Source organism: Rhea pennata, chromosome 6 (genome assembly GCF_028389875.1).
Source record: "Rhea pennata isolate bPtePen1 chromosome 6, bPtePen1.pri, whole genome shotgun sequence".
NCBI lineage: Eukaryota > Metazoa > Chordata > Aves > Rheiformes > Rheidae > Rhea > Rhea pennata.
Genome location: NC_084668.1, coordinates 1,814,211 through 1,839,687, shown reverse-complemented (window position 1 = coordinate 1,839,687; position 25,477 = coordinate 1,814,211). Strand labels below are relative to the sequence as shown.

General features: G+C 47.4%; 1 protein-coding gene across 6 annotated transcripts in view; it reads left to right on the top strand.

The window, feature by feature from the left end:
* Positions 1–25,477, top strand: part of FMNL2 (formin like 2) — a 179,524-nt gene that overhangs the window by 141,843 nt on the left and 12,204 nt on the right. For all 6 annotated transcript variants that reach the window (XM_062578743.1, XM_062578745.1, XM_062578744.1 and 3 more), the window contains 8 exons: positions 8,540–8,614; positions 12,548–12,658; positions 14,816–14,965; positions 17,470–17,571; positions 18,235–18,550; positions 19,295–19,492; positions 23,748–23,872; positions 24,482–24,684. In XM_062578743.1, coding sequence (XP_062434727.1) covers positions 8,540–8,614; positions 12,548–12,658; positions 14,816–14,965; positions 17,470–17,571; positions 18,235–18,550; positions 19,295–19,492; positions 23,748–23,872; positions 24,482–24,684 — 1,280 coding nt within the window. The remainder of the gene's footprint in view (positions 1–8,539; positions 8,615–12,547; positions 12,659–14,815; positions 14,966–17,469; positions 17,572–18,234; positions 18,551–19,294; positions 19,493–23,747; positions 23,873–24,481; positions 24,685–25,477) is intronic.

The following is a 25,477-nucleotide window of genomic DNA, read 5'->3' as shown; positions in this document are numbered from 1 at the left end:
CCGTACGCGCGGCCGGCAGCTGCGGATCGACGCCGGGCCACGCTCGCGCGCCGGCACAGGGCTGGACTGGCTTCTCCTGCGCTTACGTGAGATAAGTTAGAGTGGCGCTGCCGCATGTAACCCACATGAACAGCCAGGGCTGTTTGCTAACTGTTTGCTTCTCTTTTTGATAGTTTCTGGCCTGTTGCCTGCGTGGTTTGCAGCCATCTCTTATTACCAGCTTCTCGTACTGAAGGAAAATGCTGTTTGAATGGAATACTGCCGTTTCGGCTCGATTAGCTACTCCCGGCTGCCCTGACCCCTACCTTAACCTGCTTGCAAGGAGGCTTTACCGTGTTGCAAGGAGGCTTCCTTAGCAGTGTTCCTGCAGCCTGTGTGCTTGTTTCCATGGATCCGTGAGAACCGCCTACGTGGCTTCTCCGAGTTCCCTGGGATTTGTGCTACAACACGAGCAAGTGCACTAGTGCAGAATGTCAGAGGAAGAAAACGAGAGGAGAATTAGCCTCGAGACAGCTTTGCAGGAGCCTTGAGGGTCACAGCTCAGATGCTGAGAACTCCATGTAAATTGGAACAGGCTGAGTGCACTGTTGGAAAACTAAGTTTATTTTCCTAATGCTTATTCAGAATACTTAATTAGTTTTAACAGTGTGATGGTGTGTCTGTAAATACAGAGAAATAAGCTGCTGTCTTTTACTGCCAACAATAAAAACTTCATTTTACTGTCATTACATATTCCTGTCACTGCCTCCTGAAGCAGGCACCTGGGTTTGAGTTCGCAAGGGCTATGCTGCGTGGCAACTTGGGTACTTCACTGTCTTGGTGGATCTCTCAGTGGCCCTGAGAAACGATGGTAGCCGAGATGGTGCAAACGCACAGCTTCTTGCACACTTTCATTTACTTCCCAAACGTGTGTCTTGGAGATGTGCTGCTGCGAACCAGGGTTTTTTGCTGTCTGTCACTCAGGCAAGACACAAAATGAGCATAGTTCTAATGCTGTCCTTGCGTTGTGTCGTTTTACCAACGTTTTACCATAACCGAAACTCCTTTGTTCATTGCTGCTTTGCTGAGGAAGGATGTTTTCAGACTGAAGAGATTCTGCATCCTGAGAAGCTCTTTTAATCGTTGGTAGCAGTGACCTGATACTTCTGATAGCCTTGTGCGTAGAGAGGGGATTGCGCAGGAAATGCAGTTGATAGTGGTTAGAAGTTGAAGAAGGTGCAGAGAAAAAGCCTTACAGGCGAGTAACTAAGCCCGCTAGTCTCGTCTCCGATCGCGTCGGTGAGGTAAAGGCGTCTTCAGCAGGTTGCAAGCACCAGCGCTTCCCGTAGCGACGGGCCGGTTGTGAGCATCGTACTAGGTCTTTATCCGGGGTGCGCAAGGCGGACTGGAGAGCAGCGCGGGGCAGCGAGGGCCTGGACGGGGCCGGCGGCCCCTCGCTCGCGGCCGCGCTCGCTGGGGACCTTCGCAGCGCCCCGCTCCCAGCCCGCCGGCCGCGCCGGAGCGGCCTCCCTGCGCGTAGCTGAAACACAGGCGGGTGCGGTGAAAAAACTACAGCCCGGCAGCTCTGATGTGACTGCCCGGTGCAACCAGGTGAAAGGAATCTGGGGGGTTTGTTCGAGTGATTGTTTCCTCAGTTTTTGTGAAGATCTAAAAATGACAGTGTGAGGGTATTTCAGAGCACTCAGCTAACCTGTTAGTAGGCAAAATCTGAAATCCTTAATCAGCTTTTAGTAAATCTCGGTTTAAATTCTAGGAGTAATAGAATTAATTAATATTAATTAATAACACCTAAATATCTCCGAGGAAGGACCTGAAGACTACCAGTCTCCAAATTTGGTTTGAAGTGCATAGTAGGAGAATTAACGTAGATCCAAACTGAAGAGGCGAAAGATTGCTGAGATCTGTTGCGAGCCAAAAAGCCAGCCAGAAATAATCCTCGCTTTCTGCGGGAACCACTTCTTCCCGACGCTGGCTCCGATCCAGCGGAGCAGTTAAGTTGCTTATTATATAAGCATATACCAAAACCACTGGAGCAGGAGTGGTGCACGCTGGTGTGCTTCTCTGTGAATTAAACTCGGTGTTTAAAAACAAAGCCCGAGAGAAGGTGCTCTTCCTGAGGGGTGTCTTTCCGGAGACCACGTCGTTTTGCTCCGAGGCGAGAAGGGACTGCGAGGAATACCAGCCACGCCGCGGAGGCCGGGCGGCCGGCAGCTGCCCGGCGCGGGGGGCGCGGGGAGGAGGGGCCGCGGCCGGCGCCGGCCCCGGCCCCGGCTCCCGCCGAGGCGCCCGGCGGCCCGGGAGGATTGCAGTCCCGGCGCGCGGGCGGTACCGGGCGCCGGCTGGCTGGCCGGTAGCGGGCTGAGAAGGCCGGCCGACGGCGAGCGAGCCCTGCGGCTGGCGTCCATCAGCGCTCGCTTCCGCGAGGTCGGACGGTGCTGTGCAGCCCTAAACTTCCACGGTGCTTAATTCAGAGTCAGATTTGGGTGTTCCAGCAGTGAACGGCAGCACTGAAAACAGCAGTCCTGAGTTGTTCTTGCAGACCATTGTAATAACTCAGTCCTGGAAAAACTGTTTGCAAGTGTTAGAAAATGTAAACAGATTTGCTGTCTTTTCTACTAGGGCAGTAATTTGAGAGTGCCTTAACCCTGATGGTAGGGAAGTAAAAGGTATTTTAACCTAGCAAGTATTAAATAACTGTTTACTTAACCAGTAACTTTTGAGAAAATTGGTTTTTTGTTCTTTAGCAAACTGTAAAAATGTCAGCGTGATCAGTCAGAACAGAGCTGTGCTTTGGAGGGCGGCGCGCCCGCGGTGGCCTGTGCTGCTGGGAGGGAAGGCAAAGGCCAGCGCTGCGCAGGGGAGGGTTACGAAGGGCCCCGGGAGCCCGAGGCCGCGTGTGCGTCGGGCTGTTTATAGCCCCGTATCCATTCTGGGCTGTATTTGTGTGTACAGTGAAGCAACTGCTTCTCACATGAACTAGTCACTGTTGCAGAGCTGAAAAGGTTATTAAAGGAGGAGGAAACAGCTTAAAATAACCTTTGGGCAACATGTGGTTAGATGATCATTTTAACATTTGCAGTGACAGAAAATTTCCTGTAGTGCAAAGCCTTTGCTAAGTTTTACATATTTTAAATTTAGTGCTTAAAATAATTATTTTTCCTGACTTGAGCTCACCGCTAGCTGCCTTTGCTGTATCAGTCCATACATACCTGAAGTATAAATGCAGCCAAAATGATTTCAGGCATTTTCAGTATGGACTTTGAGACCATCAGGCTTTAGCTGCTTCCTGGCACAAGATACATTTTGTAGGTTGGTGAGCTTATGTCTTTTAATGCCTTTTCTTTGAACATACGTTGCCTGCTCAAAGCCATCCTCCTCTCTCTCCTCCTTTGCTCAAAAAAAGAAACACACAGAGGTGGTTGCAGCAGGCAATTTCTGCAGCTCCTCAGTCATACAAGCATCAGCACTGCAGACGTGGAGGAGATAGTGGCAGCTGTGACTCGCAGAGTGCGTTTTGTACCATTGGCCAACAAACTGTAAGGCCAAAGCCTGAAGTATGGCTGACCTTCTAGTGAAGGTCCATCTCCATATGTATCACATCACTATGTTTTCTTGTGGTAAGGTGGAGTTACGAGCTCAATTCTCCAGCAGAATTAGGTGTTGCACCGTTTCGTTAGATAACTGTCTGAGGTAGCTGGAAGATAAGCTTCTGAGAGTCTGGATTTTCACCTTGTGTCTGACACTGCACATAAAAATGTCCTCATTTTTTTTGAAATAGCCCTTTTGTCTTGTCTTTGCCATCTGTTCACATTGCCTTTCTGGAATTTCTTACTGTAATCATGTCCCAAGAACAGGAACACAAGGGTTGTCTTACTTGAACTTTGCTCTTGGGTGGTCTGGATGTGAACTACGTGACTTGATAGCATTGCTAGGTGGGCATGGACATAGCTGTCACCAAGTTTTTCATAATAGATCTTTTTTCTTCCTTACAGGGTTGTATTGTACCTTTGTAATATATCTATGAAGGGCTTGCCTTGGTAGCATCCAAAGGCTTTCTAAAGAAAAGACCCTTTGGGATGGTTTTCCATAAAGCCACAATGTTCCTCTGGAATGACATGGGCTTAAAACAATCTAAAAATTTTTTTCACAACCTGAGTGTAGACAGAGGCTTTTTATAGCTGTGGTAACCTGTTCAGTCTTTCTTCACACGTAGAATAATGCTAAAAAAAGAAATATCAATCTTTCTTAGTAGCAACCATACTTTCAATGTAAATGACAGACCTTGCAAATGTATTCAAATATAAATGGCAACATATGGTTTTATGCGGTGGGATTTGATTTCAGCATTTGACTTGGATTTTGGCCGATCTTCAGGCTGTAGGTTTTGTCTATAGTTTCACTCTCTTTAATCTTCCAGGATAAATTATATCATTTTATGAAAGTCAGTTCACTGTCTCTTGAAACACACATGTTCCTAGCACTGACTCATCTGATGATAGTGTGAAATATCTGCAAGCAGCCACCAAAAGCCGCAGGTCGTTGTTGCTTTTCCTGTTGCTGTCGTCCGCTCTGTTCCAGCCAGCAGCGTCTGTTCCCTGTGACTGGCGACTGTCTGGTAGGGTTGTATCACTTCGGGCTGCTCCCTAATTGAATTAGGCAACCATAAATAGCTCGTAGTTGTTCATGTCAGATTTTTCCATCCATGTGGAACCATTTACATTAAATTTCCCAGAAATCAGTCCTTCTGACTTTGTTGTTGAGTGACCATATGCACCACCATGATGTTTGTTTCCATAATACATGATTTTGTTGAGCTTCATTTTTCTGAAGTGGGAGCAAGAGAGACATGGTGGCCTAGAGTTCAAAGTTCATGTGAACCTATTTTTTCTTTTCTTATATTAACTTTGACTGGTTTTTGGAGAGGGGAGAGTGCAGAGAGCACAAGAATTTGCAGTTGGTTGAACTGGAGCATCATCCCATTTACTACAGGAGAAAAAATGGCTCAGAACATTAGTGCATCGAGCGGACTGTGGTGCAAGTCAAAGGGAAGACTGTTTTGGTTTGAGTAGGAGCTGGATCAGGCCCAGTGTAAGCCTCCGAAATCAAATTATTTTGGCTGGCAGCTGCTCTCTCTGATTCTTACAGTACAAGTAAGTTCCTGAAATTCTGCCAGAGTCTGGTATTCTCTTTGGCTCTTCCTGATAGGAGTCAGCTTCTTTACAGCATTTCATTTCTTTTCCTCCTGAATCGCGCGTTGTTCCTGAATGGAAACGTACACGTCCCAGAAGAGACGTATGCCTGAAATGTGGCACACTTCCAAAGCACAGAGACTGGTTTTGACAGGCCTTCTGTACGTGGGTTCCCGGTGGGACGCTGAAGACAAGTGCCTAGAGTAGATCAGATTGTTGCAGAAGCATTGAGCTTTAGCTTTTTTCAGAAAGAAATTATTCCTCATTCTGCATGCAGAAAGCAGGAGAGCTAGGCAGGATGCTGGCATGTGTTGGTGCTCTTGTTTTGTATGGAGATGCTCTGGACCCTGTCACAGTGCACTCATTTGATCTCTTGCTTTTAAACACTTGTGAAACCAGAATAGTTATGTCAAAATGCTCATGATGTGTTTTTCCAAGTGCACTTTTGACCATCTTGGATTTGACTGTGGACATCTGGTGGCTTTGGAGAGCTTTTTTATTAGTGAAGCTAGTTCCTGTGCCCACTGCAAAGCATAATGCACTGTAGGGCTGGAGCAGGAATTCACCCGTTTGCTCTCCGTTTTAGTTAGAAACATTAAGGAGCTGCTTTAACTGTCAGCTCTGGGTGCGCAGTGTTTGTGCTGTGATCTCCCAGCAGGATCATTCCTGATGATGTAGGAGGGCTTTATGAGGGTTACTCCTAAAGAAAACTGAGAGGTTAGACTGAAGATCGGGAACATGAAGCTGAGGGACCAGTGTCTCTGCAAACACCCTAGTCCTTTCCATGTCGCAGGCTCCTCCTCTGCTAAGCAAAGAGATTGAGCACGCATCTTTCTCCCCCTTGCACAACTGTGGGTCAGAAAACATCAGACAGACTTGCTTCATCCAAGGCTGTCAGTCTCCACTGAGTCTCTCAGCTTTGCTTTATTGCATCTTAAGCTTTAATGTTAGCTGTGTGCTGCGGGCGGAGCATCGCAGCCCATAGAGCAGGGTTTTGTGCTTTGAAAGCACTTTCACACTTTCATGGTGTAGGATGTAGACAGGACTGAGTTTTTGGGGCTTATGATTGTGGTGATTTGCTTGGCCAGCAAGTGGAATCTGTTCTTCATGAGGTACACATGCTGTTGTGTAATGTGTATTTATTCTCCCCTGCGTGTATTTAAGGTTTCTCTGGAAACATTCTGCACATTTAAATACCATTGTAACGGGTGCGTGGTGTACGACTTCAGCACCTGTCCCCCGATGTGGTACGTGCTGAGCCTGCTCAGAGCCCAGGAGTTGTGGGACTGAGGTCATGAATCTTAATGGTAATGTTATCAAACAGTTCATCATAACCAGTGTCAGTGACCTCTTACAGACATCCAGTGGCAAAATTCCCACTGACGTCAGGTGCTGACCACAAATATCTGAATAATAACTCAGTTATGGCAATTTTGAATGGTAATGATAGGAGATGTATCACATGCACCACAAATATGTTTTATTCAGTCATAACAACAAGCAGCACAAAGCCCAGAGAGAGATTATCCAGCAGGCCGCTATGAGCAGTGCTGTGCAAATCTAATGATCAACTCAATTTGGGTCCCATTAAACTCTACAGAAAAACTCCCTCAGACCTAAGTAAGGTCTGCTTAGGGCCTTAATCTTTGTGTAGATACTAGAAGATAGATACAGTTAAAAGCAGAAAGCTAATGAGAAAACAGGAGTAATCATATTTTATAAAGACTTTGCTTTTTGGGAGTATCTGAAAACCTGAGTTGAGGATTTGGTCTCATGGTGAGAAACACTGTAAAAATATATACAAAGAACTGAACACTGTCCTGAAGAGTCTGCTTTCTAACTCAGAAGTACCCTCTGCTCCCACCAATCCATCACTAGCATTCATTAGCTAATTTCCCATAAATACTGTGCCATTAAGCTGGCTCTTGAGGGAAACAGCAGCTCGTGTCTCAGTGGTGGTGTTCAGCAACTCGCAGACCCTAACCGAGCTGAAGACACTTGCTGCAGATCCAGGATGTCGAAGTACAGTTCCTTCTGTTTCTTGTCCATTGCACCTGTACTTAGGATGGGGCCTGATGTTCTTGAGATACTTCAGTGTTAGGTTGCACAACACGTTAGCCTGGGAAATGGGGAGCAGCTTGTGCTGTCGCAGTGAGCTGAGGTGGGAAGGATGTAATTAACAGCACAGATTGCTGAGAAACCAGAGGTAGTAGTCTTCCAAAGGAGGCCACCAGGAGCTTACTAATGACCTCAGCTTGTAGGAGCTCAAGGAGAGCGTGAGAAACGTACAGTCAGCGGTAACGTTTTCTCCCCTGGTCATTGCTGGGTGTTAGTCCAGGTCTGGCATAGAAGAAAGCGCGTGACCCTTCCCACGCCCGCACCCGTTCGACCTTGCCGTCGTGGTGAAGGGGGCTGTCCCCAGGTGCCCGGGAGCTGCCCACGGCTCCCCGGCACCCGGCCGCCCTGGGAGAGGTGCCGTCTCTCGTGTCGCCTGCTCCTCACGACAGAGGCGGCTTCTCCACCGCCTGCCCGTCCCGCCTGCCGCTCCACCGGCGCAGCTTCTCCGCCTGCCCGGGGTGCAGGCCGGTTTCTCCCGTCACCCCGCGGCCGGCGCTGCTCCCTGCTCGGCAGCGAGGTCGGCAGTGCGTGGCTGCACACTCTGCTCGCTCCACATTTGCTTTTGCTTTCCAGTTTATATAATGTTTTGGTGTGAATTGCTCTAGATCATTTATATGCTGAGAAAAGTAGCACTGAAATGGAGAAAGTACTGGGAAGTAATAAGATTTAAGCAATGTACTGTGGCCTGCTCCACCTTTGGTCTGATTTCTCCCTCAAGTTGCTTGCTTTTCCTGCCAACACCCAGGTATTACCACTCTGAAAGCCTTGCTAGCAGGTAGTTACGCTGACTTATTTCGCTCCTTATTTAGCCTGTGATAATTTCCTCCCCCTACCCCATAATTTGATCTTTTTCCTAATTATATTATATTACAGTGGAAAACAAATGATGGACTGTAAAACATGCTGCGTCTCCCCGTGGCATAGCCCAGGGTAACCCCGTTGTTTGCATTTGCACTATCAGTGGATATGACATTCAATTTTCTAAAGGAAAAGGGGGTACAAAGAATTATTTTATAACTGCACCTGCCCCTTTAGACTTGCAGGACAGGTGTTGGTCTGTATTTCCTCTGGATATTCCAGCTGGATTTGCCAGGAGGAAGAGTATTTTTAGAGTATTTTTAACAAGAGAGGAAACCTAGATGGAGAGATTTTGAGCAGATAAGGTGCTTTCTAGATGTTTTTAACACTGTCTTGCAACCTGTTTTAACAAGGACATGGTGATTCTTTTGTAGGTTTGTGGGGAGAAACAGCGCTTTGAGAAGCTAATGGAGCACTTCCGAAATGAAGACAACAATATTGACTTTATGGTGAGTGCTATTTCTTAGCAGCAAACTGCTGGTTTGAGTGTTTGGTGTTTACTGTGTCTGCTCCTGCTGCCCTGCACAGTGATGAGCTGTATTTACCTCCTGACCCTTGGTCTAAAGTTACCATCATGTGATTTTTTATATTCCAAACTACGTAATACCTTCTGTTTTTAGCTTCAGTTCAATTCAGTTATTTTCAAGAAATGCCAGGTAATTAAAAAGTACCTTTCTGGTTGTGTATACTATTCCTCTGTGGCAGAATAGCAGTGTCTGCAATATCAAGATGTATATTCTGTACCCATGCCAACATCCTCAAAATCATAGACAGGGAAGTGTGGGGAAGACTCATTGCAGCTGTTGTCTCTCCTTATCTGTAGATAAATATAACAGTAGTTTTCAACATTTTTAGTTCCTCAATGTGCTTATTCATGATTATTCACCAAATCCACTTCCTCTGAAGAAGAAGCAAATATAGAAACAGAGGAGGAGCCTTACTAGCGCCCACAAATGCAAACACCAGCTTGCACATTGGAAACACGTGAAACAGAGAGGATCGTGACAGTGAGGATGAGCTAACTGGTTATATATTCAGTGTGAGATGTGCTTCTGCATCCGTTCCTTCAAAGATGGGTATGGCAAGTGAGTGGTAGGGCCAGTTAGAAGCCTGAAAAATTAAAGTCAGATATTTACTTGCAAAACAAAAGGTGGCACAGATGTGATCACTGCAGTCTTCCTCGCTCTGCTCATAGCCAGTGCCTCAAATGTAGCCCAATGCCGTTGTGCGATGGGAGAAGAGCAGGTGGGTTCCCTGTTGGGGCATGCCAGCCTTTCTGTTAAGGCCTCTGTGTTAAAGGCATCTTTTTGACATGAGTTAAGAGTTAAAGCACCAGGAAATGCTTTTCCTATGGGCTTTGGATGCTCCAGTGACTTGCAGCCATGACAGACCGAGGCCAGACTCACACCTGTGAAGCGGAGGCAGAATCTACCTTTCTAGAAGTCTGTGCTCTTAAAAATGAATAGAGCGTGACTGCCAAGGAGATGATGTAAACCGGATAGGATGGCCTCTTTTTAGTATTAAAAGATATGTATGTTACAATATTTCCTGCAATTTTACTAGAGCTAGCAAGCTGCTCTCAGTAACTCCATGGCAGTTTGCAGTTGTTACTGTTCCTTGTTACTGCAGGCTCAGTAAGGACTGTTTTGCCAGTCATAGTATGGATTAAATACTCTCAGATGTGCATATAGTTTAGACTGCAACATAGCAGAAAGATTTGTCAGTCCTTGACACCCAACTCTTAGCTGTTTTTCCCATGTTCACGGAGAAGGATAATCATATCTGGGGAATGGGGAGAGCAGCACAACGTGGTGCAATCCTGGAAGCAAGGCAGTGGCAAAGACGAGCAGCCAGCCACCTTGCCATAAGCCGCAGCGTTTATCCACTCTTATTAAGGAAAAACATCATCTTTATTAAAGATTTTAAGTGGTCTGTTGTAAGGCTGGAGTAGGGAATATGTGTGTGCACACATACCCAGGGAGCTCTGAGACTGACATTCAGCATCAGTGCAGATGGCCTATTTCATCCCTGTGCAACTTCTCCATCATTTCAGGCCATAGGTTTAAGGCAGCAGTGAAACTGGCTTGAAAATAAACATTTTTCAGGACTTGCCCAAGTACTAATAAAATCTGCATTTTTGGATTGCTTCCATCTACTAAGGGCTTGAATATAGGACAAGTCTAAAGCTGAGATAGAGAGTCCGTAACAAATGATCTGGCAGATCTGCTCGTTCTGTCACCATCTGGTCCTAACTAGATCCACATGCTGTTACAAACAGTATATGACAAATGCGCTTTAGGGGGTGCGGAGGGAAGGCTTGGCGTGCGAGGCGGAAAGCAGCGTGAGGAGCGCTTGGCGGTTAGCTCTCCGAGGTACCTGCGCTGTGGGAGCGCGCAGGTTTGTACCGTTTGCCATTTAAATTAAGAAGGTAAAAATCACTCAGTTCTGCAGGACAGGATAAAACGGGCCCCAGAGCCAAGGCCCTGGAATATAATGTTCAAGCTGGAGTAATTCAAGTAGCTGTAATGACTGAACTTAAACACAGAGACAGTCCTGCAGGACCGAGCTTTCCCTCTGCCCTAAATGGGAGGGGAGGAGGCTTGTCTGCTTGAAAGGGGCTGCCCTTAACTCGGTGGGCATTGAGCTGAAGGGAGGAAAGCACAAGGACGCAAGTATTTTAGAGAAGGTTCCTCTTCCATTGACCGCCTTCATTTTAAAAGCAACTTTCTTGCACTGATTTTCTTTGACTTGATAAATTCTTTAGTTGTGCATCTAAGGATCTAAGAAAGGAAACGAGACTTTGGCTCTAATGTTGCAATAACCAAAGCAAGTTTAACAAAAGTGCTTTTGAAATCAGGGGATTTGGCTTTCCATTATTCTCCTGTATGGCAATGTTCAGCTGTCCAGTACCATCACGAGGAGAAACTAGCGTTCATGGCAGAAACTGGAAAGGAAATTCCGTGATGCAAAGACTCAAAAACTGAAGTCAACTTTCTAACTGTGCAGATAGGGTTGTTGCAAGAACTGGGTACACCCTGAGAAGTGGGGATGAGACAGCAGTCCTCCTGTGGCCCCTGGATGAATCTTTAGACCTAGAAGGAACAGGCTGGGGCACCTGCTCCAAACCCGTAGTCACAGGCAACCCTGCAATGGCTGCGTGACGCAGAGGTTTGTCCCACGGGCCCCGTAATGGATCGCAGGGCACCGGCACTTTCCGCAGCAGACTGGTGAGCCAGAGAGCGGGCTGCACTTCGCGCTTCTCGCAAAATGGCCCAAAGATTCGGAGCCTCTGCAGGAAGCTTGTCCTGCCTGTAAAATTATGTTGCTTTGATTTTATCTTCTCTTGGATTCATTTTAGAAATCTAGCAAGTATCTTAGTAAACGTTGAGAATTTGATGTAATTTCCGCTGCAGTGTCTTTAGCAGGACTTAATTATGCTGTTAAAAACCCTGTAAGCGCTGCACTGGCACAAGGTATTGCAGCTTAGAAAGACTGTGCAAAACCCCCTCTAAAAGCAGCAGAGAGAGTGACAAATGCAGTCACATGCCAGTCCCTCTGGGCTAAAGGAGAGCTGGGCCTGTCTGTGCAGAACAGGATTTGGCCCTGCCTTGCACTAAAGCAAGAGCCCCCACGGGTGCGTCGGCTGGTCCGTGGCGGCCGCAGCGGCCTCCTCCGCGGCGCCTGGCCCCTGCCGCGGCTGGGCACCTCCATGACCCGCTTTCTCGGGAGCCTTTCTCTTTCCTTCCCCGTGTTGGGATTTGGTTTTACGCTCATTCGTATGACCTGGTCCCTTGTTCAGTTATCAAACCACGGATTTGGAAATATGTTTCCTGCAAATAACAAAGCATCCCTTGTGAAAGTCCTGTTTTCTACATTGAGGGCTCCAGTTGCAAAATTAATCTCACTTTTAAAGGCCGTTTCAGAAAACAGCATTGTTTTCTTGAAAGCTTGTGTGCTTGTGTGATGTCTAGGAGAGCAGACTGGCATGGAAAACATGTTCTTTCTGTGAACCAGTGTGTAACGAAGCAAAGGTGGACTCCGCAGACATGACTAAGCCCTTGGAACCCACGCTCCCCTTCCGCGCCACAAACAAATACCTCGTAAGCCTGAACCCAGCACAGAGTTGAAAGAAAAGCTGTGGAATAGCAAATCACAGCTTCCACTCAAAGTAAACATAGTAAAATGTAATCATTAATAATGTGTGCTGACATAAGGTCTGATCCAGCGGGGCCTGCTGGAGGGTGCCAGCTCTGGCCCCGCATCTCAAGCTGTCCGAAGTCTGTGCCCTGGGGCCTTCCTCCAGCTTGCTGGTGCGCCACCGGCCCCTTCTTCCCAGAACATCCGTTATTAAATGCTCACCCTGCGGCGGTTCTTCCCCACAGGTGGCCTGCATGCAGTTCATCAACATCGTTGTCCACTCGGTGGAAGACATGAACTTCAGAGTCCATCTGCAGTATGAATTTACAAAATTAGGCCTGGATGAGTATCTGGATGTGAGTATGACCTGCTTTCTATCCCATAACAGGGTGGATTGTGCGGTCCCAGGTGGATTAGTTTTCTTGCAGCGTGGAAGCAGTGCATGTGTCTACGTGGGGCTCAGCTGTGGAAGTGGTGGGGCAGAGGGCTGCACACTGCAGCTCTGTGCTGCAATCAGAGCAACATCTGAGATGTTTTGCTGTGCCCTGCAGAAACATCATTGCTGAGGGGAACCTTAAACATCAGAGCTCACTGTACTGCCCCCCTGTTTCCTCCACTGGCCAATATTGCTGCTTTTGTGCTGGCTGCTTGCAGAAAGTCAATGTAAAAGTCTTGTTCCAGTGTGTTTATCTAGTTAGGTGCTCTGATGCCAGCAACTCTGCTCCAGAGAACTGGAAAAACCCCTGACTCATAGTCTTCTTTTTGTTATGCTTTTTAATCAAGATATTGCAGCTGATTAACTCTAGTGTCAAGAGGAACAAAGCCATTAATTGCACACACGTTAGCCTTGTGCTGGCTGCGCTGCCCGGAGCCTGGTCCCGACCCCCTCCGCTCGGTGCGTCTCTGCTGGCAGGACGAAGTGCTGCTGTCAGAGGAAATAACGCTTGGACTGGGGAGAGAGCGGTGTGCGGAGCCGTCTTGCTGGCTTTGCTGAGCCTCCTTTCAGGCATTGCCCCCTTTTCCTTTTTAACAGTCTTCTCTCATCCTGGTTTATGGTGTCAGGAATAAAGGTTGCACACCTGCCTGCCCTCCCAGGCAGCGAAAGGGTTAGATCAAGCCTTTTGATACCCCCAAAATCCACTGAGCTCCACCAAAAGAGCTTCTGAGAGGGCAGAGCAAGGTTGTCTCATAGTCTGAGCTAAAAACGTAGTGGCCTTGGTTGCTGAATTGAGATTGTGGCTTGGATTCCCCTCTCCAGCAAGGAAAAAAATTAACCTTAACTAAGTGGGATTATATACTGAGAGCTAAATTTGTAACTTTGTCTTGCGAAAATGGAGAATGAAGCAAAGTTTTCTCCAGGAACAGTGAACTTGCCCGTTGCTGTACCGAGCTCGTCTATACCGAGCAGTGTGGGCCAGAGGCCTGGCCTCAGTTACGAGCTCTGAGCATCGTGCTGGATCGGGGCTGGCGTTGGGGAGCACTCCCGGTGCAGAGGCTGTGCGCATCCCTGCTTCTTCAGGGATGCAATGCTGCAGAGCCCTGCCAGCCTCCTGCTTGGAAAAAAAAATCTACATTTTGCTTAGAGTAACCGTAGTTTCCCCTGACAGCTAGACATTTTCTGGCCTCCTGTGGGAAACACTCTCTTTAAAAAGAAAGCTTTTTTATTCCCCCTCTTTGTATTTTTCTCTCTCTGTTTTCTTGCTGTCAGGAGCATATGCGTGAAAGCAGCACTTGTGCTGATTAGGGATTGATTTGTCTCTGCTGGCTTCTGCTCAGTGGTAACCAAAAAAGCTATTTTTTGCTGTCTGCAAGAAATACTTGTACGCAGCGACCCTGCTTGGGGTCTTGGGGTGCTACGAGCACCAGAGCTCAGCTGAGAAAGCCTGAGCTCCCAACCAGTCCGAAGGTTATTGCGGGCGTCCCCCAGCGCGGCCGGCGGAACAGCCGGCGGCTCCTGGCTGTTTCTGCACTTGCAAGTAGCAGTAAGTGGCTCAATCGGTCGAAACCCTCAAACCTAAGCTCTGGTTTGGAGCTTTCACTGCAGACCCGGTTTGGCCCAGTTTGCGGTTGCAATGTCTCTGCCGTGCATGTGTGCCGGAGCTGCTGGGGCTCGGCTGGCAGCCCGGCCCGCTGCCCTGCGCTGCTGCCGGGTGAGGTGCGGGTGAGGGTGAGGGTTAGGAGAGCCCTCTCCTATTCTGGGCTGGGACTGGCTCTTGGGCTCACACCTGGCCAGTGGACTGCTGGAGTCGTGCTCAAACAGCAGGCCAGGCCCTGCGGTAATAAAGGATAAGACTCTGCTTAATTGTGTTTCAGAGCTCTGCGTGTTTGGTCCTTTTTATAAATGACTGTTACCGTTTATGACCCCTGCTAATGTTACAATACAAAGTGTTTTTCTGGATGATGGAAACGGCCTGAGCTCGCACCATTCTTCCACCCGCGTGTGCCACGTGCGATTTTGTCGTTGCTGGCTGCTGGCTGTGTTGAGTGACACTCTTCTCTTCTTGGATTTGCAGAAACTTAAGCACACGGAGAGTGACAAACTGCAGGTGCAAATTCAAGCCTACTTGGATAATGTTTTTGATGTGGGAGCTTTGCTTGAGGATGCTGAAACCAAGAATGCAGCCCTGGAAAGAGTTGAAGAACTGGAAGAAAATATTTCTCATGTTAGTACAAAACCAAAGTCACCTCTGTCTTTGAAGTCGTTCAGAGGCTGGTGTTCCAGCTTGCATGTTAATGCTTTGGGATTGCCAGTCCTTTCTAGTTTTCTTTACTTTTTTTAATTGTAGACATGCTTTTAAATAGCAGTGGGCATGGCTAGACGGTTCTCCTTTTTATGAATTAACTTAGCATCGTTCATACTGAGAGTATTGATTTCATTGCAGTTCCTTCATTGGGACTGTGTGCTTTATTAACATACAGAAGCCTAGTAAAGTTACAGTGCGAGCTGTAGTTTTGAACCTCATGTTCACATATGGGTTAATTGGTGCACCACTTGTTGCAGTGTTCTGTTCTTAAGCTGTTTATTGACCTGATGAGAAAATATGCCACCCTGTCCTTTTCTTTACTGTCCGATCTGACATGACCCACAGGTTTTCCTACATTTACTGTGGTAGAGGAACATGAAGGGATAGGATCACTGTATTTGCTGGGCTTGATACGCAGTTTCTGCATACGTTGAGGAACGGTTTGGTCTGTGCTGCCTGCCTAAGTGCTTACATGGCCGTTCCTGCAGTGCTCGAGTACCTCGATGGCATCAGTTTATCCTCAGAAAGCCTTTGCAAACTGGAAGGATTATCCCCACTGTTACTCAGGTGGCCAGCGGAAGCAAAGGACAGTTAAGTGATTAGTTCCAGCTGGAAACCCAGGCCAGCTCCTCAGACCTAAGCATGAGATTAGTTCTCATCCTTAGCAGAAGGGCACACATCGCTGTTCTTAAAATACTTGGGAAATAAGGCTCACATGTAAAAAGAAAATCACAGAATGCACTGGAAGAATACTAATTAGGGAGTGTAACCTGGAAATTACTGATGGGCATGGAAATACGGTGACAGTGAAGGACCTGCAGAAGAACGCTATGTTCGCTGGTCTCCCCGGCCAGGCAGCCTCTCAGCGTTGGTGTGGTTCTCTTGCGAGACCTCCACCTCGTGTTGAACGCATCAGGGTCCAGCTTTGTACATTTGGAGCTTATTGATTTAAATAGTTTCAGAGTTTTTGGTCTCAGCTGAATTGTGGTTCCAGCTGGAATCACTTGGCACGCTGTGCCTCTGTGAAGAGTTATCTTATGAACAGGAAAAACTAATTTACATATAAATTGCAAATTCCTGAGCAATATAGCGCAAATAAATAGAGCTGATAAACGTTCCACACCATAAAAGTACCGCTCCGTTCTGTGCAACTCCCAACATTGCACCAAGTACGTGGAAAACGGAAAGAGGCCGCTGAGGCCCGGCCTGCTGGTCTGGGAGCGTTTGAAATCCCCGAGCAGCGGGACGGGTCCGATGCCGAACGGGGTGCGGGCAGGGCGCGTGGTGCACTTCATTGCCTTCACTCACACTGCGAGGGTCCCGGAGGTAAGGGCTCACTGCCGAGGACTGAAAAGCTGCGCTGGTCCGATAGTCACTGTTTGCTTGCGGCTTTTCTACGCCATACGTTCTTGGTGTCAGTTACTTTCATCCAGAAAATACAGCTTGGCTTTTTAAAGTGAAAATACTTCCCATATTTTAAAAAATCCTCAGAGAGTCATTCCGTTTCCATTTCTCTGTGACCTTCACTTAGAGTAAGTGTATTCTTAAAGGAACTCGCTATACACTATGTGGTCCTATGAGGTGCTCTTCTACTAAGAAAAATGGTTTAGTAAAAATGGCAGAGTTCGTGTAATCCTTTTAGGTGTTTAGAAACTTAATGGTTTACTTCTGTGGCAAATTTTTGTCTACTTGCTTCTGATCTCCTGCTATATAGACTAGATTCATCCCCAGAGTATTGACAGACTCTTCTGTCATGTGTTGACAGAAACATTAATAACAGAATTTTGCAGGTTTTGTCTCAAAACGTGCAGAACGCAGCAAACCCAGGCCCACTGCGCCACCTCTACCACCTCGCCTGAGCCAGAGCGAGAGGTGTTGAGGGGAAACGCCGGCAGGAACACAGCGTGGCTCTCACATCGCCTGCGGCAGGGGCTGGCAAAACCCCAAAATTAAAAAAGAATCAAAAACTGTGGAAAATAAACAGAAAATAATGTCTTTCCTTTATCTATTACCAGTCAAATTAGCCTCATTGTGAGTGGTGATGTTTTGCAAAGCTGCCATTGTGGTATTCTGTGGTTTTTCCAGGTTTGAATCAGACTTGGGTATATGCAAAACAATCACATTTTAAGTGCTTTATTGGAGAGTGAGCTCTCTTACCAGGACCCGTCCCTAGATGCCGTTTGGTCCAGAGTTGGCTGCCAGTCGTAGCTGAAAGATCACGTTCGCAGTGAGCAGCCCTTCAGCAGGGCTCCCCACACCCAGGGAACATGTGCAGAAGTCTCTGCCCTTTCTAAAGACGCCTTGGGATGTGGTGGAGTATCAATAATTTACCACATATCATTGTGCCAGTAAGTGATACTGACATTTTGGTTAAGAAAACTGTGATTATCTAGTATATGATCTATTCGTCTTTCGAATTATAGTTATCTGAAAAACTCCAAGATACAGAGAACGAAGCTATGGCAAAGATTGTGGAACTGGAAAAACAACTTATGCAGAGAAACAAAGAACTGGATGTGATTCGGGTAAGTGCGATGGTAAAATTCTGGCTAAGTGCCACGTTTCAGTAGAGGGATCTCCAACACATTCTGTGTTTGGTAGAGTGTGAATGTTTTAAATGGGCTGAGCAGATTCTGTTAACTTTCCAGGTTAGATTTCAAACAGACTTATTTGTACATGCACTGAAAAATTGACATTTAACTAGGGTTCCTTCTTCTGAATGTCTGCCCAGGATACTTGCAGGAACAATCTCTCCCCCAGTTTAAGAGCTCTGATCCTGCTCCTCTTTATGGACCAACATCTGCTCACAGGCAGAGCAAACATCAGGTAGCTTGTGTTAAAAGTGACAATCTAGGTAGTGTACCTATGTTAGTTATTTAAAATTAGCATAATGGGAGACATTATAAAAAAAGTGACGATAAAAATTCTACATTCCTGGGAGCTGGTGCCTGCAGTTGAGATTCCTCATAGGACTCATTACTGTACACAGCCTTACTGCTAGCATGGGAAAACTGCAAAGTGAATTCTTCCTCGCAAATGAAGATACGTGGTTTGCATCAGAACTCATTGCTGGATAATGACTGGGCACAGTGCGCAATCCAGTGTCAAGCTGTTCTTCTCTTTCTAGTATTGATATTCTGTTTTTTTGAAAACAAGTAAAATATTGCTTGTTTCTGTGGCATTCTTAGGAAATCTACAAAGATGCAAATACCCAGGTTCATACGTTGAGAAAAATGGTCAAAGAAAAAGAGGAAGCCATCCAGCGACAGTCAACGCTGGAGAAAAAGATCCATGAACTGGAGAAGCAGGGGACCATTAAAATCCAGAAGAAAGGTGATGGGGACATCTCCATTCTTCCTGTGGCTCTGGCTTCCAGCATGTTGCCAGCAGGGTCAGAAGCCGTAGCTGGCACATGTGTTGGACCAGGCGCTGGAGTTGCATCTTCAGTACCGTTGCCACCACCTCCACCACCATTACCAACCTTAGCAGCAGCGTCCGAGGCAGGTAAGGAGCATTCTGTCCCAAGATGCGAGCCAGCTGGGAGCTGACGGCAATATTCATTGCGCCTGGGTCAGTCATGCTGGCCTTAAACTGACAAAAACGCCAGGAACGGTCTATGGCAGCCTATAGCAGCTGAGGATGCTGAGCCCCCCAGCTGTATATGCACCCCCAGTTCTTGAGATTGTTGTCTGAGCCATTTCTGAGGGCTTCAGTTGTCTGAAAAAATGCTAGCTTCCTTCATTAAGATCGTGTCCTGCTAAGTTGAGAAACTGAAGTTGTCTGGTGAAGGGTCCAACAAATACTTGAGCCAGCACAGTGGTGGAGAAGAGAAGGCATGGCTGGGGACAAGGAGGATGGCGGGACCACGGCAGTCCATTAGATTGGCTTCAGTGGCCATCAGACTGCAGGCATAGTTTTTACACAACTGTGTGATGAGTCTGGGATGGTTCTTGGGTCCAGTTTTGCGACTACAGTGGGTTGTGAACCCAGATGCAAGAAACGGAGCTGTTTCTGTGGACGTTGATGGAGGGGTGTGCAGGGGAAGGCAGAGCCACTGTGGGCCCTGCAGCTGACGGGCTTAGATCAGTGCATTTCTCTCAGGGACAGTGAGCCCACTCCAGCACACACCATCTGGGGATCCCTTTGCCCAGGGAGCTTGCTGGGCCCCGCTGTGAGGTTTTCTGTGACTGCTTGTGATGCTTTCATTGATGTTCCCTGGAAATACATTTTCTCTCCTTCATTTTGTAGTGCAAAACGGTCCTGTAACAGTGCCAATGCCACCTCCGCCTCCACCACCGCCTCCACCACCGCCACCACCGCCTCCTCTCCCAGGCCCAGCTCAAGAGACAGCTCCTGCAGCTCCACTACCCCCACCGCCCCCGCCGTCAGCACCCCCCTTGCCAGGAACTGCCTCTCCCACTGTGGTTTTCAACTCAGGACTTGCAGGTAAATTGGTCCTCACATTTCAGTGGCACGATGTGGATTGGTTGCGAAAGGAAGCAAAGGCAAGGTGGGGACACCTTGTCTGGAGGGAATAGCATACCAAGATGTGACTCTTCTTTACATGTAGTAACCTAAACAGTGCCCATTATCTATTATGCATAGAGTTAAAAAATGAAAGCGCATTTATCAAATAAATGGTTTTGGTTTGGTCTACAAGAGATGGCTTCTTCAGTGAAACTGAAGCTTTTTCCAGAAATATTTCTCTAATATGATCATTGATGACTTTAAACAAAAGAAAAAGAAAAGATTTTGAACCCCCACCAAAGTTTCATGATTTAGATTTCTTTTGAGAATATAATGAAGAAATATCTGGGAAAGGAATGGCAAACTTCTTGTTGTAATTTTTTGGAAGGAAAGAAGATTTCCAGAACAGCTTTAATCGTATTCTTACGTACTGTTTGTCACAGACCAAGTACTTTAGGCAGCAAGTGAATATTAATTGGTATCACACCCCTTGTCCCTCAGGACATCTCAAGAGCACGTCATGATCTCAAAAAGAGAGACTGAAGAGCTCTGATTAATAGCTTTTTTTTTTTTTTTTTTTTTTTTTTTTTTGGAAAACTAGGTATTCCAGCCTTTAGAGGTTTCTCTAATAGAGAAAACTGTCATGGAACTAGTGAGTGACATGGTGTATGCAGGTTGGCCTGGGAGGGGTCCTGTCACAAGGATCACAAGGATGGCATTGCAAAGTCAGCCATTTTTTTCTGGAGAATGTCCACTCTGCCTCTTTTCTTTTTTAATCTGTAGCCATTGGCTTGATTTTGTCATTAGATGCCTGGAGAGCTGGTATGCAGCCAGTTTCCTCCATTTCTGTGTCAATATACAGAGATGGTCCCTGCCAACTGGTATTGCTTCACCAGAGATGGTCTTTCTCCAACTAGTATTGCTTCCTTTAAGTCCAGTGTGATTTACAGGAATATGCATCATGCTGCTGCGGGGCCCGTTCAAATCCAGTCTCTTTCTTGAGCAGAGCTCCTTAATGAGGCCCTCTGAAGTTCTGTGGCATGTGGTGCCAATTCCTGCTGCATTGCTGGGAGATTTTCGTCATAAAGGTTTAAAACATTCTTCTGGTTTCTGCTGCAAGGGTCAACCCTGCAGGAGATGTTAGAGCTGACACAGCTGTATGTTAGAGCGTCACACTACACACAAGACAGTTAAAAGCTCTGTGCAGTGGCTGGAGGTTACGCAGCGATGCCTTTCATGGGAAGAAGCAAAGTCGAGGGCTGGTGGCACGTTTGATGTTACAAAGGTGGTGGTGACTCCAGAGCTTCCTGGGGCATGGACATTTACCCCCGCCATGGTGGACACATACCATTTCTTGGGGCTGGTTCCCCTGCCATTCCCATGGAAAATCTCTGCAGGGGAGAGTTCCCCAAAGCGAACGCTACTGCCTCCCCTCCCCTCCTTGTTCACACATGTTTCACTGACTTTGTGATGACCCTCATGTGTCGATTACGCTGCTGTCTGTCGCGGAGCGAGGTAATCATCTCTGTTCTTTTGAGTACAGCGGCAAGAAATGTCAATTTACTGTGGTGTAAAATCACCCAGAGAGGCATGGGGTTCTGCAGCAAGCTTCTTCAACACTTTGCTAGCGTGACTTCTTTGCATTTTTGGAGACCAGAGTAGTGGAGCAAGCTGTCCTCAGCTGGCACGGCGCAGCCTGCGGGGCAGCAGGCATGGAGCTGGGGTGGCCACATGGGGAGCAGTTGTGAGATGGGCCGGGGCTCCCGCGGAGGCCGGCTCAGAGCCATCTGCCCAAGGGGCAGGGGAGAGCCAAGCTCAGCTGAGCTCCTAATTTAGATGTTTTGGGGAACTGCCCAAAGCCAGGAGAGATGGTCCTCTGCTCTTAAATGTGTTAGAAAAGAAGGGCAAGTGAAAGCACCGCTTCTTGCTCATGCAGCTGTGTAGAAGGTGCCATTTCTCAGGGCAGGTGTCCTCTGGGATGAGGCTGGAATCAGTGTGGTGATGAATTATGCTGCTCTAACCATCACTAACGTTTTTCTCTTTGTTCTTTCTGCTTCCTGGTAAGATGGGCCGATCAAGCTCTTCTGTAGGTTCCTTCCTGCTAAGTATTTAATTCCTTACTCATGTTTCCTGCTCTGTGCCTGTGTGCTGTGACCGTCCGTGTTTGCACGGGGACTGCAGTTAGTTTGCCGAAAGCGTTGGTGGGTGGACAGGGAAGCTGGGCAGGGGGTAGCTGGGAAGAGAAGATGCGGGCGCTACCCAATAGCTTTGTGGATGCTGCTGACCAGGGGGATTGGGCACCCGATCCAGCAAAGCAGTTCAGCAAGTAATTCCAATGTGCTGTTTCTTTTGAGCCGTTCTTAAGCCGTTCTCTTAAAACCACTCAAAACCAGGCCGTTTCGGAGCAGCCAGAGGTGCCCTGTGCGCTGCAGCGCGGAGCTGCAGCCGAATTTGCCCCGCACAGACGCTGTCCTCAGGGTCTGGTCGCCAGCCCCGACCATGCGCACTCTGCATTGCTCTCCAGCCCTCTGAGACATCGCTCTGCCTGCAGTCACCCTGTCCCCGTTATAGGGAATGGGATTTTTGCAATATTTGGATTAGCTGCTGCAGGAACTGGGCATGTGGTTCAGTTACCTTCCTTTTCTCTCCTTAAACAGTGCAGGAACAGTTAATAAGCTATTTTAATGTATGCATTGGTTGAAAATGTTTTTTCATGGGCATTTGCACTTTGGAAAAAAACTATTTATTTTCTTATGTTAAGAATTATTTTGAAGTAACCACCTTAAGAAAACAGAGAGTGAACCTGTGGTTAGTTTAGATTCACAGAAACTAGTTGCCTGTGTTTATGTTTCCCAGCTGGATGAGTATTATTCTCAAAATGCACAGACTTTCCAGCTTAATGGTGTTTGTGTTCCCTATTATTCCCTTACAGTTCTTTATTTCAAACAAATGCTCTTGCCAGTACTTTATTCTTTAGAAGGTCCCGGAAAAATGAGCATGAGCCTGAAAGGGACTTGAACACACAAGTGAATTTTTGGTTTAAAAATTGAATGGCAAAGCGAGAGAAATGTTTACAGCGTTTGCCCAGCTCCTGTGCACAAGAAGGATGTGTTCTTTGACACAACAGTCACTATCCTGAAAAAAGAGTATATACAAAATCATCAGGGGAAGGGGAAATGATTATTTGCTCAGATGCTTTGCAGCCTGGGAGAGGGGCCATCATCTGAACTTAGGGGAAAAGCCGAGCATCGTACGTAGCATCAAGTAACTAGTGCCTTCTGCTACAGGAGCGGGTAGGCAGAGTCAGGACCTCTTTCATGGGGCAAGCAGTAATTGAAATAAGCCGAACGCAAACCCTCCTCAGCTGCAGGCCAAGGTGCCCCCGCACTGCGGCAGCCGGGGTGCGGGCGGCCGGGCATCGAGCTGCTCCCGAGGCGGCGGAGGCGGAGTGGGGCTGCCCCCTGCGTGCCCGTGGCAGGCTAAGTGGCATTTTCTTCCAGCACTGGAGAAGAAAACCCAGGGTTTCTGTTTCCTGCTTGCAGCTTGGAAAGAAATTATTATTACTTCAAGTGTGTTGAAGCGGAAGCGTGCTGAAACCCACCTCCGTTTGCACTGAAAGACCAGCATGGGCCTTGTGGGAAGTAGCTTTGCCCTTGAAGCAACTGGCAGGGGCAGGGACTGCTCTCCTCTACCAAAACCTTTGGAAAGGAGGATTTTGTTCTTCTCATCACCTATCCTGGTTTGAATTTTTGCAGGCTGCCCACAACACGTCCCTCCCTCAATGCAAAAGTGTCCCCAGCGTCCCCCCGGCCAGTGCCCGAGGGCCCCGCGCAGCCCAGCACCCTGTGGTGTCATCTGCAACCAGCAGCGCACAGTGAAATTCAACCATTTCTTCCATTTTCTATAGTGTTTAAAAATAGCCTGGGCTTTTAAACCAGCCCAGACAACATGTGGTAATAAAGTAATAACACATTTCCTTTTGTGAGGTTTTCACAGCCTTCTGGCTTTCAGTCCAGTTCTGTGAATGCTGGGCCTGAAGCAACTCAATGGTTGGATAAAACCCCTCTCTGCTGTTGGCCTGTCAAGGCAGCAAGATCTTTTCAGAGCGATAATTAGCCCTGGCCCGTTCTTCCTCCAGTGCTGAAATGCCAAATAGAAAGGCTGTGTTCTGGGTGCGCTGGGTGTTTGTTAGTTATTGGGGAATTTGTCATTTCCTTCCCTCTGCTGTCTCTAGCTGTGAAAATCAAGAAGCCCATCAAGACCAAGTTCCGCATGCCCGTGTTTAACTGGGTCGCCCTCAAGCCCAACCAGATCAATGGGACGGTGTTCAACGAAATCGATGACGAGAGGATCCTGGAGGTACGAGGGTGTGAGGGCCACTCGCCGGGCGCGCGTCACCCAAGCGGGCAGAGGGCTTTGCCGAGAGAGTTTGCAGCAATTACTGGGGCAGCCGGTGCGTGCGGTTGCCTCTGGGCCTGGTGGGGAAGATGTACGGCCAGCCGAGCCGCTGTAGGGCCGGGCGTGAGAGGTAGCTGGGCAGTAGCTGGTAGCACTTGATTATAAAGTGTGCGTATATATGATGTGCATTTCTTTAAAACCAATCGACCAATATTGGGAAGGTTCATTTCTCCTGGCTTAACATTGTGGGTCCTGTCTATAGGATTTGGGCTTTTGTGAGTGGCTGCGTGCCAGGGAAGGGAGCCTGGAGAAGCAGCACACTCAGGCGATGCCTGATCCTGTGCTGTGGAGTTGCACGTGGCTGAGTAAAGCCTGAGTAAGCAAGCTCGTGCTGGCTACAGGCTGCAACCGCTGCTTGCACGGCTCGGCTCCAGCGGCAGCGGTGCCGCGTGCTCGCAGCTGGGCTGCTTTTGCAAGCGAGGCTCCATCTGGAACTCGGCTGCAGTGCTGGGCAGCTCAGGTTTTAACGCTTCTTGCAGGGGGATCGGCCTCATTTTCTTCTCTTCTTAGGATTTAAATGTGGATGAATTTGAAGAAATATTCAAAACAAAAGCCCAAGGTCCAGCCATTGATCTTACTTCAAGCAAGCAAAAGATAACTCAGAAAGGATCAAACAAAGTCACGTTACTGGATGCAAACAGGGCCAAAAATCTTGCCATTACTTTAAGAAAAGCTGGGAAGACAGCAGATGAAATATGCAGAGCTATCCACGTGTAAGTAAAACACTTGCCAGCAAAGAATTTATGTTTAAGATTTACTCTGCTTTTTAGTAAGTGGAATGGTCTTGAATTGGCAGTTGATGGAAATGTTTTTGCAGTTGGAAAAAAACCAAGCGTAAGGATGGAACCATTCTGAGTTCCCACAAATCAGATTCACTTGTACTAGAATATGTTGACTTGCAGTTTTATGCCACTGTATCACTATATAGGCTAAACAAATTAGCACTTCTTTTATTAGAGCAGCTAATTCATGTTTATCCACAGTGTGGCATTGCATACTGTATCTCTGATTCTATTTACACAGTGCTTTCTATTATAACAAACACTTAAAAGCAGCAGTATCAGGAATAGGCAAATTATTTTAGTTTGCTGCTTAAAGTACAAGTTTAATCTAAGCGTGCTGGAAGTGTTTTGCATGGATTTAGTTTTGTGCAATGATCTTGCAGTGCCAGACAAAAACGTGATGCAGGTGTGCGTGAGGTACACAACAGCTCTCCACCACACAAATGCAGTGTGGGATTTTGCTGCTTCACATCCCACTGGTAGGGTTTTGGCTGGTTTAATCTTTGGGACTTGGTGAGACGGTTCATCACCCACCTGCTCCAGCAGTTCCCAGGACAGAGCATGGATGTACCTGCTCATTAGAGTTCGTCCTGAATTAATCCAGAAGCAGTTAGTACCTGTAACCATGATATCACTTCTCTGCAGAAGGATATCTTAAAAATTTGGATTTTAAGACAAACATTATGTTTAGCCTGATGAGAAGGGTGACCAAAACCTGCAGTCA